Here is a 13,573-nt window from a genome sequence, read left to right as displayed (position 1 = left end):
TCCAGATGTCATTCACCATACTGGGTCATTGACATCACCCTGAATTCTCAACACTATTATTAGTAATAGCAACCCTGCTGATCATTGTTCAATGGCAATGCAGTGCATTATAGATTCCATAAAGGTTTGTTCCAGCTGATTCAGCGACAATTTTGCCAAGCCTGATTAAAATTTGAATTGATAGGCCCCAACACGAACCTTTATATATTTTCAACATGTATCACTTTATTGCAGGGTGTTTATAGGACAAATGAAATGACAAGCACATCAGATGAATAAAATAAAACACAACAAAGGCATTGTTTTCATAAAATAAATTGCTGTATTCATTATTTTCAATCTTATTGTTCATTAATGATTAATTCTCTCAATATCAACATAAATCTTCTACTTCTGTATAAAATGGTGTGAATCTATACTATTCTTATTTAACTGAAGATAAACTTTTGTCAAACTCCAAATCATGAAAACAAATATAATTTTTATGGGTAGCATTACTTATTAATATAAAACCCAGCACCTGCTAAATTTCTGCTAGAGTTCACATAAAGGACACATCTGCATTTCAGCACTAGTGATCTGATTGCATTATATGGGATTCCATTGAATCAATTAGTTCACTTTATACGTGTTACTGGGATGCTAGCCTGGCTTAAGGTGATGGGGCCTGTCAATCACAATCTTACTTATATGATGACCCCCTCCATTAATAATAAAATCTATGCAGGAGGCCAGAAATTTATGAGTGGTAAGATTTTGCAGCTGGGCTTACCACCACTAGCATTTAAGGTGCATCATAGTGCACCAAGCAAAGGTATGATGGTTTCCATGTTTTCTGAACTCCTGTACACAATAAGGCGGACATAAAGTCAAAATGTTTTAATTTAAATAAAAGGGTAGATAAACCTTTTCTATAAAGTAAAAATTGTATTATTTTTTTTTTTAAATGCAACACCGTTTTTGTCTTGATCGCCGCAGCGTCAGAATGGGAGTGCAAAGCTAGGCACACCTACGTTGTGCAACCTGGGAGGCTCTTGGCTGCTCTCGATCTCGGGCATGCGCAGAAGCAGCTTTTTCTTTAATGGGAGAAAAAAATTGCGGATCTCACTGCAATCTTTTTCCGCATCTCCCTCACCAGATCTCACACCTGCGCAGTGCGAGATCAGGTGACGTACAAAGGAGTTAGAAGATGATGGAGGCGCCCAGCACATCTGAAGACTGATACCAGGACGACGCAGGACCCAAACGAAGAAACCTGTGAATCTGCGGGATCAAATTTTTTATTTTGACTTTAGCTCCGGTTTAAATATCTTGAAGCATATTTTCTGTATAATTGTTATGCTTATCCCTAGGAAGGTGCTGCAGTTTAATGGTTATGATATTCCTGAGCAGAGCAACTGTAACTTCTTTTATTATCTTTCTCATCATTGATATTTACAGTATAATTGTCATTACTATAAATTACTGGTGCGTTGTACAATGAAAATATTCTAGCTGGGAGATAAAATGCAAATCACAAACACACATCACCGTAAGACACATTTATTCACAGCAATCTTCTTACAGTTCCTCCACCGTTAGTTAGAATGTTCTTCAATACTAATATATGTTACAAGGAGCAGCAACTCCTCTCTCCCTCCATCTGTCACAGATTGGAGTCACTACCCCTTCATATACCTACTTAAATTAAAAGCAGCCTGCACCCCATCTTCCCTTATATACAGCTCCCACTGAAAGGTACTCCATAAAAATAAAAAGGCGGAATTGGGCAGCCCTGAGAAGGTGACACGGTCCGGAGTGTTGTGCTGCCTGTAACAGGAATCTCAGAGTAACAGTATTTATATGGATGGGTCCTGTGGACCGGTTACTTCTCGTAGCTGTCCAGGGGGTAATGCTCTCCATAAACCTTCAGATGTTTTACCAGGGACTCTTCTTGTTTCTTCAGGTGTGGTGGCATCTCTGCATAGACGTCACTGAACATGTGCTCGATTTTCGGTTTATGTTTACGTTCAGCCTCTTCGAAAGCTTCCATCACCTACAAAGAAAATGCATTGTTGTTATGGCTACACAGACAGAAAAATGAACTCTGCAGCATAATAGAATTCATATACCGTACATTGGGGATGAGTATTTGATATATAATTCCCAACCCAAATACTACAACTTTATTTGCCAACTTTTAGTAAAATAAATCCTTCCCTCAGAGCTTCTGTCGGCTGTCTTAGAGTAAATGCTTTTTCAGGCTTCCACGTTAAAAAGATTTTGATCAGATTTGTGCAAGGCAACCACATGGCAACCCCTGCATGGATGTCAGTTCCCTAGCTCACTCTTAGCTAAGAGCATGTGACAAATGCTCAGGCAAGAATAGCAACACAATAACACTGTAGGATAGGAAGGAGCCTGGACAAAGATCTTTAACTGCAAGATCTGCTTTAAACCCACTACTATCCATTATACATCAAGGAAGGTAAAGGCTTTTTTGATTCCCCAAATCAAAATGGATTGCAGACTGAGATAGGGCCAATTCAGGGTCATATATGTATATGATACATGTATATGGTTTCCTGTGCTGAAACAGCAAGTGAGGTTGTTTATTATGCTTGAGGCCAAGGTTGCTTCCCTCTACATTTGTTTTTGACTTAATAAGCATAGCCTCCCCTTAAAGCAAAACTAAAGTTCCACTTTTGAAAATCCACGATAAGTAAGGTAATTTTTGAAGAACGGGACAGATGTCCGCCCTCTCTCCTATATTCTCTCCTTCCTGCCTGATCGCTCTGAGTTTCTGGCTTTAGCCGCCAGGATATTCAGCTTTCTCTGTTCATGCCAAGAATGAATGAACTCCTGCACGCCTGTGTGGGAGTGACATCCTCCCGGCTGGTCAACTAAGATGGCCAAAGATCACAAGGAGTAGGCGATAGAAGAAGAAGGGAGGCACCCTGTAAGGAACCGGGGACAGGTGAGTAACAGAGTTTAGCTCCACTTTGAAGACTATTTTAGACTCATTTACATTATGGATTCCATATTCAATAATAGCTGGCAAGTAGTTTGCATGTCTTGGCACATGTCTTGGCGAAAACTAATATAGAAACAACACTGGAAAATGGGAACAAAAGCTTATCTGATCCACAATAGTGTTACAGACCTATGAAAAGAGCACAATAAGTTAAATGCATAGGTTTTAAATTCTGTGGCGGTTGGAATTGTATCATAGAACAGCTATTGTATTGTATTTTATTGACAAAACTGCTTAAAACTGCCAATTTTTTTTAGTCTGGTTCTGCTTTTGTTGTAACCTGTTGGGGTATTAGATCTAAAGTTGGACATAAATCAAAGGCTGGATGTGCAGAAATTTTAACGACCATGCTTCTTGGTCTTTTCTGTACAGAAATGTGACAGTTGCATTGGTATCGTAGGACAGCTACTGTATTGTATTTTAATGATAATGCTTAAAATTGCAAATTGTTTGGATTGCTCTGGTTCTGCTTTTGCTGGGATCTGTTGGGTTACTGAATCTAAAGTTAGACATTAATAAACAGCTGAATGTGCATGCATTACACTGAGCATGCCCTGTATGGAAATGACTGAAGGGGGAAATGTGCATAGACAGTACTAGCACTGGCCTATCCTTGGGAGCAATAGCAAACGGAAAGGTTGTTCCCCTAGGACTGACCAAATAAAATACCTGTCCTATCTGGCTGAAATCTAGCTGGATTAGTGGATGGCTAGTTGATATCTATGGGCACCATGATGTATTAAAAACTTACTGTTCACATAGGACCTCAATATCTAACATCTGACTACAATTTTTTCTGTCTCCCTATTTATCAAGCAATAGGCTTAAATAACAAGATAAAAGAACCTGGTTGGTTGCTAGCAAAAAAACACATCTTCTTTCTAATCACCAGAAACCAAAGTGATCTGTTTTTGTTCTAATTAGCAGAAGAAACAGAATTACTCTGTAGTGTAGAAAACATTAAAAATAAAGATGTAAAATATTTTTGAAGGATAAGAAAAAAAAATGTAGCACAGCAGCTGTATACACAAAAATGTACACAACTGAAAACTATTAATAACCTTACCAGTTTACGGGATTTCTTCCTCCATATTTTTTCCTGTTCATCATCCCACCATCCTCTGTGCATCATGTAGTGACGAAGACGGGAAATTGGGTGATCCTGTTTGTCCCAATAGTTGACTTCATCTACTGACCGGTAGGCAGAACTGTCATCGCTGGTGCTGTGATGTCCAATCCTTCAACAAAAATGTCATAAGGGTCAGCATTGTTCCCTAAGGGGTACTCATTACAAATACTCTAAACATTTTTTAAATTACCTGTATGTCATAGCTTCTATGAGGAATGGCTGGTTCTCTGCTACTGCTCTACGCCTTGCCTCTTTGGTCGCATTGTACACTGCAAAGACATCATTTCCGTCCACTCGAATGGACATAATTCCATAACCGGGACCTCGGGCGGCTGTGAGAATAGAAAAAAAAAAGCTAAGGTACACTGCTGTTAAATAATGAAATACAGAACTGGAGGGGAACATAGTAAACCCCACAAAGCAAATTATTTTCCTAGCATTCATTCTGTGTAGCTGTCTAACTCACCAAAAAACTGCCAGTGTCCTAAATTTTGGAGTGATTTTATTCTGTGTCTTGGTAAACTTCACAATAAATAAAATTTGTTCACACACATCTAACCTCAAGTAGCATTACCAGCCCACAAACTATTCACCTTCAACCCAGAGAATACCCCTAAAAAAAATATTTCTGCCAGTAGATGTCTGATAACCAGCATCATTTAGCCCACTTCCTCTGATCCCTGCTTGTATCGGACCTAACAATGCCTGTTGCTGCATAGTACATGATAATTCTCTTTTAATATGCTCTCTCGTCTCCTATCAGATTGCTTCTTGTACCGTTTCTCCCTCTCGCACTCCGAGACTGAAGGAGGATAACAAAAGGTCAAATTTAGATACTTGTGTGCATTTAAAAAATACACTTAAGTATATAATAATGAATATCGAGCTCAATAAATTGTGTCTCTTATATCCTAATCTAAAATTAAACTTTAATAAAGAATAAAATTAACAAATACATCTGATATATTTGATTCCAATACAGTACATCCACACACAAGACTCACCAATGCCGTCCCCACGATATTGCTCGGAGGTAGGCGTCGATATGGCGTATCCGTTATTCCTACAGAAGAAGATTACAGGACATTCTAACGTTGCAGAAAAGTTAAATGCTGCATGGGCATCTCCTTCGCTTGCCGCACCTTCACCAAAATAGCAAATGACCGCACGGTCTGCATTTTCACGTTTCATGGCATATGCTGCACCCACAGCTACAAAGAAATTATCATCAAAGATTATTACACACATAGAAAAAGGATGTTCTGTATAGAAGGATAAGAAAAACAGAAATATGGTAGTGTCAAGTCACAGTAGAGGTATTCCCCAGGTTAAGGACATCCATCTTGGGGGGGGGGTAGAGCTTTTTCTGTAGCCTCTTGTAACTTTTTAATGACCAACGCAAACTCTGCAAATGTTTCTTTTTGCATATCAAATCACAGCTTGCTCCAGAAGATAAAAGTTGCCCTCCCAGAGGATCTCCCTCTGAACCGCAGCGGCTAACTGCTTGTTTCATCCAGGCCACTCATTCTCAACCGGGGTTCCTCCAGATTTTGCCAGGGATCATCATCTGATGATGTTGACAGAGCTCTGGGGCCAACACCACTTGGCAAAGCCAGCTACATGACTTCACTTTCTAAAAATATAGTATTTTAGCCACCACTGTAGGGACCACCAATTTTTTTTTCATTGGCCCCCTAAAAAGTGGTTCCCTGAAACCTGAACATTTTCCAAGGGTTCCTTAGGGGTAAAACAGTAAAAAAGGTTGGTCTATGGACATTAAATTAAGGTGAAATACACATAGGCAGAGGTTCACTTTCATTCTTATGAGACAATTGAATCTAAAGAGAATGAATCAGCAGAATGATCAAGAGATGATTTTTTTGAGTTTCAATTGGTTGTGGATATCAGTTTGATAACAGATCGACCTCTAATCGTTCAATAATAAACGCTTGGCATAACACATAATTGTGCTAGTTCTGTATGATCATGCCAACCTCTGCTATATGTTTTTAACATAAAATTTTCTTTGTTCTATTTTGTGGTTAAAAAAGGAAATTCTGCATAAACAAGAGACAAAATGCATTATTAGTTGTAATGAAAGCGTGCAGAGGTAAATTACCACAAGTAAAGTAGAGCTTAATATACCTTGTGGTATCTGTGTTGCTAACGGGGAAGAGATGGTAACAAAATTCAGATCCTTTGAGCCATAATGTACAGGCATTTGGCGCCCCTTTCCAGGGTCTGAGGCATTACCATAGCACTGTGACATGAACAGATCCAAAGGATACCCCCTGTACATCAGGACTCCTGAAAAGAGAAACAGCAAATATGATTACACAAATAATACGAATGAATGAAATACATGTTTTATTGTATTTACTTTACAAGAAATGGCAGCTCACCTGCCTCTCGATACTGTCCAAACACCAAGTCATTGTCGTTAAGAGCGGCTGCACTGCCCACATGTGTGCCCTCTTCACCATAATTTGTCATGTAGAATGAAATTCTTCCCTGTAAGAGAAAAATATGCAATTTCACCTTACAAATACTACTACTGCAGGGCGATACAGATGAAGGGTGCTAGAAGAAGCTGGGGGATCCAGCAAATCTGGAATAGATTTTCTAAAAGTAATTTGCTGGACCAGATCCATTTCAGGCTTGCTGGTTCTCCCAGGATTCACTGATGAAACTATCCTCTCCAGCCTTGGAGAGCTTTAATAAATCCAGTCCATGGAGTATGTCTCTGTGAATGCTGGATGACACAAACAGAAGGAAACTAAAAGACATTTAAGTTGTTCATTTCACAAACAGATTGGGGCAATAAAATATGGGATCTATCTGACACAAAAAAAAAAAAAAAAGAGTGAAAAAAGAACAACTATGACACATGGAATTTAAACACCGATGCAGAGTGAAACAGACAGGAGAAAGCTATGGGCATGAAGTGACACAAGGAGAAGGGGGTACATGATCTCTGTTCACTGAAGAAGCACTTAGAAAGGATCTATGTAACATTAGAGTCTGTACGTCCCACTGTAGGGTGGCAGACACAAGACAGATGTAAAATAATTATGGTACTTCTCTACCCAATGCAAGATAAAGATTTACATACCTGTCTCTGAGATTCATAGAGGATCCTATCCATGGTGTTGAGTAGGGTCATAGTGTGGTAGAACTTCAGTACTTTCTCCTTAGGGATCTACAAGAGGTATATAAACCAAACAATGTAACTGGTCATTTAACAATTTAAAATTGAATAAACAGTCTTTAAAGCTTTCTCTGTAAATGCCATGGGCCATATCTACTAAAATACCCCAGTGTTTCTCAACCAGGGTTCCTCTACAGGTTGTTAGGGGTCCCTTGAGCAATAAGAACTTTGTTCCACCAAGGTGAGTTTAAGTGATACCAATGCTCTTTTTGTCTTTCTGTATGGGTGACATTCTTTCCAATGGTCAGCAATGAAAGGGAAATTCTTCCCATGAACCACACACTAATGTACTTGAGCTGTAGATATAGTATGTATAGAAGGGTTCCCTGAATACCTGAAAGTAATTTCAAGGGATCCTCAATGTTGAAAGGTCAAAAAAAACTGGTCTACTTTATAATGGGAGTGTGCATGGTTTATGCTGGTGGTAGAAATATAAGTGTAACAAGTTTAGAAGTCACTTCCCTCCAAACTAGAAGAAAAACTATTTTGCAGTAAACAAAAAGAAAGACTTTTAAACTTTAAAAGAAAGTTCTGATGACATAAATGTGGCAATTTTAAAAAGGTTCAGGATACAGCTCATCCTCTAATTCTTGGTCCAGTATCAAATATGTCACACATCAGGACAAAACAAAAGAGTCAGAAAAAAGATTACACTCTGGGTATGTATACCTAGTCAAGAAAAAAATGGCTAACACAAAAGGCATTATACAGGCCTAAAAATCAGAAAGCATGGTGGGACTTTAACTACATGCTTATCTGCTTAAAGCAGAACTAAACCCACGATTATTCACCTATCCCCATTTCATCACAGGGCGCTGCCATCTTCCTTCTTTGCTTCTAAAAACGATCATTGGACATCTTCAATGGCTGTGCTCGGATGATGTAACTCCCGTGCAGGTGCATGGGAGCTCATTCATTCCTACGATGCATAAGGAAAGCTGGGAATGCCGGGTTTCTTTGGCAACCAATGCATGCGCAGCTCAGCATAATTTGACAGCTGGGCAGCAATCAGGCAGGTTCTGTCCCTTTTTTCAATAACCACCTGTCTGAAATGCTCATGTTAAAAGAGGGACTTTAGTTCCACTTTAAGAACTCAAGTGACAGGTCCTGAAAAGCAATCTCCTCCATGCACACAGACTGCCTCATACCTGGGGGTCTTCACTGGCGTTAAGAATCTGCCCCTGTCGGTCCATGACCCGATACACTGGAATCCCAGAGATGACATTGGGCTGGATAAACTCCAGAGAGTCCACAAACTCAGCTGAGGCTCCAGGGAACTGCGGCTTTTCCTCCAAAGATGTGAATTCGCTGAGAGCACGAGTAGCCTGTGAATAAAAAGAACAGTATAAATGCAAATTGCTAACCACATGGCAGCTTATTTACACACTACACTAACAACTATGAGTAACAGTTTCAAATTTTCTATTTCAAATACAGCAAAGAAGGATACAAATCCTTATCAGGTTTTTTTTATTTATTTACTTTCAATCTGGTAAATGTATTATATTGGAAATTGAATCTTAAGTGAAAATCAGCATCAGTGAATAAGCATCATTCACTCTAAAAACAGAAAGCATCCAGTGGCAAAAATATATGGGGACAGAACTGGAGAGGTAGTGCATATTGCAGCCAGCGCTGGTTTTATTTCCTGCTGGTGAGTTTAAAGGACACCAATGATCTTTTTGGATGCGAGGGTGACCTTCTTCAAACTGAGCTCTGATATAGTAATTATAGGAGGGGTTCCTTGGGACCTAAAAGTCATTTCAAAAGTTGATGAGTTTGAAAAACACCAACTTAGACTTTGTTAAGTTTATTATTATTAAACAGTATTTATATAGCACCAACATAGTGCACAGCGCTGTACATTAAATATGGATTGCAAATGACAGATAGACATAGACACAAGAGGAGAGGACCCTGCCCAGAAGAGCTTACACTCTAGGAGGTGGGTTTTAAGAGCCCTTTAAAATGAGCAGAAAATAGGAGGAAGCCGAATAGGACGAGAAAGGTCATTCCAGAGAGTCGGGGCAGCTCTAGAAAAATCTAGGAGCCGTGCGTGTGATGAGGTTATGAGTGAGGAACGTTATATTATGAGCTCCTCTTGACAGTGTGTGTAAAATGTCTGTAATACATAAATACATGATAATAAACATAGCCCTTTCTCCTAAATAGTAAGTTCTTTGGGGCAGGGTGTCCCTCCTGTGTCACTGTCTGTATCTGTCATTCGCAACCCCTATTTAATGTACAGCGCTGCGTACAATAGGTATAGAATATAAATATACACACACAGGTATATATAAAATATACATATACACATAACACACACACACAGGTATATATAGATAGGTATACAGGTATATATATAGAATATTGATGCCCTGCCTTTCAGGTTTGCAATAAGCAGCATTGTTCTATTACAAGCTGAACCAGTAACCCCGCCTCCTCTACACCTCCGGCCCCAGCCAATCAGAGCTGACACTCAGGCGAGCCTCCTCAGCTACAATCTGACCTTCCTGATATCAGCAAGCTGCAAGCTGCATGTGGATATACAATGTCATTGTAGGAGTTCATGGAACAAGTGTGTAAAAGTAAACAACATGTAAAGACTGCAGATGTTACATTGCAATCATGTTTGATGCCACTGAGGCAACAAACTTTTTTTTATTTTCCTTTTTTCATTCTGCTGGTATCCTAGGCTAGGAATTATAGGAACTGGCTTTCTCAGTCAAACTGGAAAGAGAACTTTCCCTGAAATCTGAACTCAGCCGATCACCTTGCAGATGTCATGCCTCTAGGTCTGAATGGTCTGCTCTGTGTTACCAATGCAGATGCAGTGTTCTCCCTGGACCCTTTTAGCTGGGCGCACCACCCAGCACTTTTCAGTAACCACACGGCTTTTTTGGAGTGGTTACTGATAAGCTGGGTCACAATAAACAGGCTGCCACCTTCCTACAATTTCTTTTAAATAGTTAAACCCACATATGGTGTTCTACAGCATTTTATCATTTGAAAAAAGCAGAAAATGATCATGACGCGTATATTACCAGGAAGCAGTAATGACATTGCAACTGGATAGGCATTGTATTTGATTTACAGTTGGACAGATAAATAGACACTGCTGACCTGACCATTTAGTCTCTGCATAGACACTAACGTACACTGCCACCAGATATATGCCCACCCTCTCTTAGATTGTAAGCTCTTCTGGGCAGGGTCCTCTCCCCCTCCTGTGTCACTGTCTGTCTGTCTTCTGAAACACGTTTAATGTACAGCACTGCGTAATATGTTGGTGCTATAGAAAATCTGTTTATTAATAATAATAATAATAATAATAATAATAATAATAATAATAACCCTAGCTTCCTCTAACTGTAATGACTTACACAACCCTAGCTAACCCTAAGTGTAAGCACTTACCTCCAAATAGATTCCAAAGGACATTTTAAAAAGACTGTCACTTGTCTACAAAGGTGAAGATAAAAATGTCTCCCCAAGTATTAAACATATTCTTGTATTTATTTTCAAAGTCTATAGTCATGTGACTAGCTGTCCCACAGAGGAGCTCACAATCTAATGTCCCTACCATATGTGTTTATTACAGTCTAAGGTCAATTTTTTGTGGGGAGGCCAATTAACCTAACTGCATGTTTTTGGAATGTGGGAGGAAACCTAAGTACCCAGAGGAAACGAAAACACGGGGAGAGCCTGTAAACTCCATGCAGATAGTGTCCTGGCCGAGGTTCAAACCTAGAATCCAGCGCTGCAAGGAGTTTTTGCAATTTGATAGGCAAGGTTGCAGCTCAAGCACACAACAGCCCAGTATTCTACCCAGCAGCTTGTTGGCACACAACTTTTCAGTAACCAACCAAAAACAGCCAGGTGGGTCACAGTACAGGGGCTGCCACCCACCTACAGCCCAATAAAATGAAGAGAGAGCCATGTCTGGCCCCATTGGTGGGTAAAAAAATAACCAAGGCAAGGGTTTCCTAACATTTACAAACCATTTAACTACCCTAGAATGTTTAAAGCAGAACTAAACTTAAAAACAACAGACTTTAATCACGAAGAGCAGTCTATCCCTCGGAAGGTTTCTTCCATCGAGTCCCGCGTCATGCCAGTATCTTCAGTTTTCAGACCGGTGCAGTGGAAGCTCCGGGTGCTGATATCTTCTTCTCTCTTCTTCCAGGTTCTTTTTCCTGCGTTACCCGCTCTCGCCTCCACAGGTGCGAGATCCAGTGACATAGATTGTAAAAAAAAGATTGCAGATCTCACAGCGCATGCGCGGGATTGGCACTTTTTTTTTCCATTGATGAATGGGCTCCTTCTGCGCATGTCCGAGATTAGCAGCCCTTTCATCAATGGAACAAAAAAGTTGCCAATCTCACGCATGCGCAGTGCGATCAGAAATCTTTCAAAAAGAGCCGCCAAGAGCTTTGCGCTCCTATTCTGTCTTGATCGCTGCGACATAGGTGTTTAACTTAAAACAAAAAAATAAAACAATTTTTAACTTGTCTACCCTTTTTTATGTAAAGTTAAAAGTTCTGAGTTTAGGTCTGCTTTAAGATGGAAAGATGGAGTGGAAGGTTCACAAACCCTACTCTTAGTAAGGGAAAAATGTATGTGTAAAGAAAAAAGTTAGAAAGCTTCTTCCCTTACCCATCATTAGGCACAATGCCAATGTCCTTTCGGGAAGATTCCAATGGAACACAGAGCAAAGAGAAGCTCCTGCAATGGACTGGAATGAATTCTTCACCTTCTCCAAGGACGTCACACTTTGTAATGTGGAAGATGGGGGTAAGGTAAGTACAATTCTAAGAATGGGAACTTTAGGAGGGAGCCCATTGTGTAGTAGAACGTCATCTAAAGGGATTGTAGGGGAAGCAAAGTTAGAAATCCTGGCCTATTATTATTGTTAAACAGGATTTATATAGCACCAAGATATTAAGCAGCGCTATACATTAAATAGGGGTTGCAAATGACAGACAGACAGTGACACAGGAGGAGGAGAGGACCCTGGCCCGAAGAGCTTACAATCCAGGCCTATGTACTATTGGTTTCTCGTGAGTCAAGCATGGCAGCTTCATCTCTCCTCCACCTTGTACCTTGGCCATACCGGGTGTGAAATGTGCCCCAGTGGCACCGTACAGCCCGGTCAGATCGGTCTTCTAATAATTGGAGACATTTCTTGCATCATTCACCATTCAATCCAGGTGTTGCCGACTTCCTGCAGCAGCTTTCACATTGCCTTTGACTTGATAAGCAAACAAAATCCCACCAATGTAAAAACCTGAGGGGACGATCAGTGATCATCACCCAAAACAACTGTTTGTTATTGTTTATAAATAACAATGGCAAGGAATGAGCACCCTACCCTGTCCCCCCTTTGGAAAGCCAATTAAAATGGGAGCAAACTAAAAAAATGAAAGTTACCTTTAATCTCACAAATCCCTCGATGAGGCTGGTCCTTTCAATGTCGTCCTGTGATTCCTCTACATCCCAGCGGAAGTGCCAGACGCCGCCATCTTCCTTCTCCATCACCTGATCCTGCACTGCGCAGTGCGAGATCTGATGATGTGGCGGCTATGAAGGGAGGAAAAAAAAGAGCCAATCTCACTGCGCATTGGCATCTCTTTTACCCCTTCTGCGCATGCCTGCGGTCAGAGCATACACAGAAGCAGCTAGCGCCCCCCGGTGTGCGTGATGTATCCCAGGAGGCTCTGTGCTCCCATTCTGTCTTGATTGCCGTGGCAATAAAAACTTAAAGGGGCATTGTTGCACTTCAAAAGAAAATAAAAACATTTTTATGTTCTTTATGTGTTTAGTAATCAGAGATGGCAGGACATTCATATTTTTTTGGTGACAGCTGTACTAACATTAGATTTGGTAAAGAATAATTGTCATGGACCACAAACATCTATAGTCTGAGTGTAAATACACAGCTGACCCCTGCAATGTCTATGAAACACAAGTCATAAAGTCATTATCCCAGCACCTCATACACCTCCTGACATTTATCACACACTGACAGCCCACCGTGACCCCCAGCAGTTCCTTCTCTCACCTGTCTTCCCACAATCCCCCGCCATCCAGACGGAGCCCGTATCCTCAGCAATGCCCTCAGCGCCGCCATCTTTCCTTGGACTGACTACAAATCGCCTGCTCTCGTTTTAGGACCCCCGACTCTACATAAGATTTTTTTTTCCCCCCAGCCGCTCAGGTATAA

The 13,573-nt window shown here is 40.4% G+C and overlaps 1 protein-coding gene across 1 annotated transcript; it reads right to left on the bottom strand.

Moving 5' to 3' along the window:
• Positions 1 to 199: 199 nt before the first annotated feature.
• BCKDHA (branched chain keto acid dehydrogenase E1 subunit alpha) lies at positions 200 to 13,507 on the bottom strand. The gene is made up of 9 exons (XM_072431237.1): positions 13,412 to 13,507; positions 8,499 to 8,675; positions 7,255 to 7,341; positions 6,545 to 6,653; positions 6,288 to 6,449; positions 5,147 to 5,353; positions 4,333 to 4,474; positions 4,080 to 4,251; positions 200 to 2,035 (listed from the first exon to the last, which is right to left on the bottom strand). Exons 1-9 carry the CDS (start codon positions 13,478 to 13,480, stop codon positions 1,865 to 1,867), a joined length of 1,296 nt encoding a protein of 431 aa, XP_072287338.1. The 5' UTR covers positions 13,481 to 13,507; the 3' UTR covers positions 200 to 1,864.
• Positions 13,508 to 13,573: the final 66 nt, after the last annotated feature.

Source organism: Pyxicephalus adspersus, chromosome Z (assembly GCF_032062135.1).
Source record: "Pyxicephalus adspersus chromosome Z, UCB_Pads_2.0, whole genome shotgun sequence".
NCBI lineage: Eukaryota > Metazoa > Chordata > Amphibia > Anura > Pyxicephalidae > Pyxicephalus > Pyxicephalus adspersus.
This window is presented reverse-complemented; position numbering and strand designations above follow the sequence as displayed.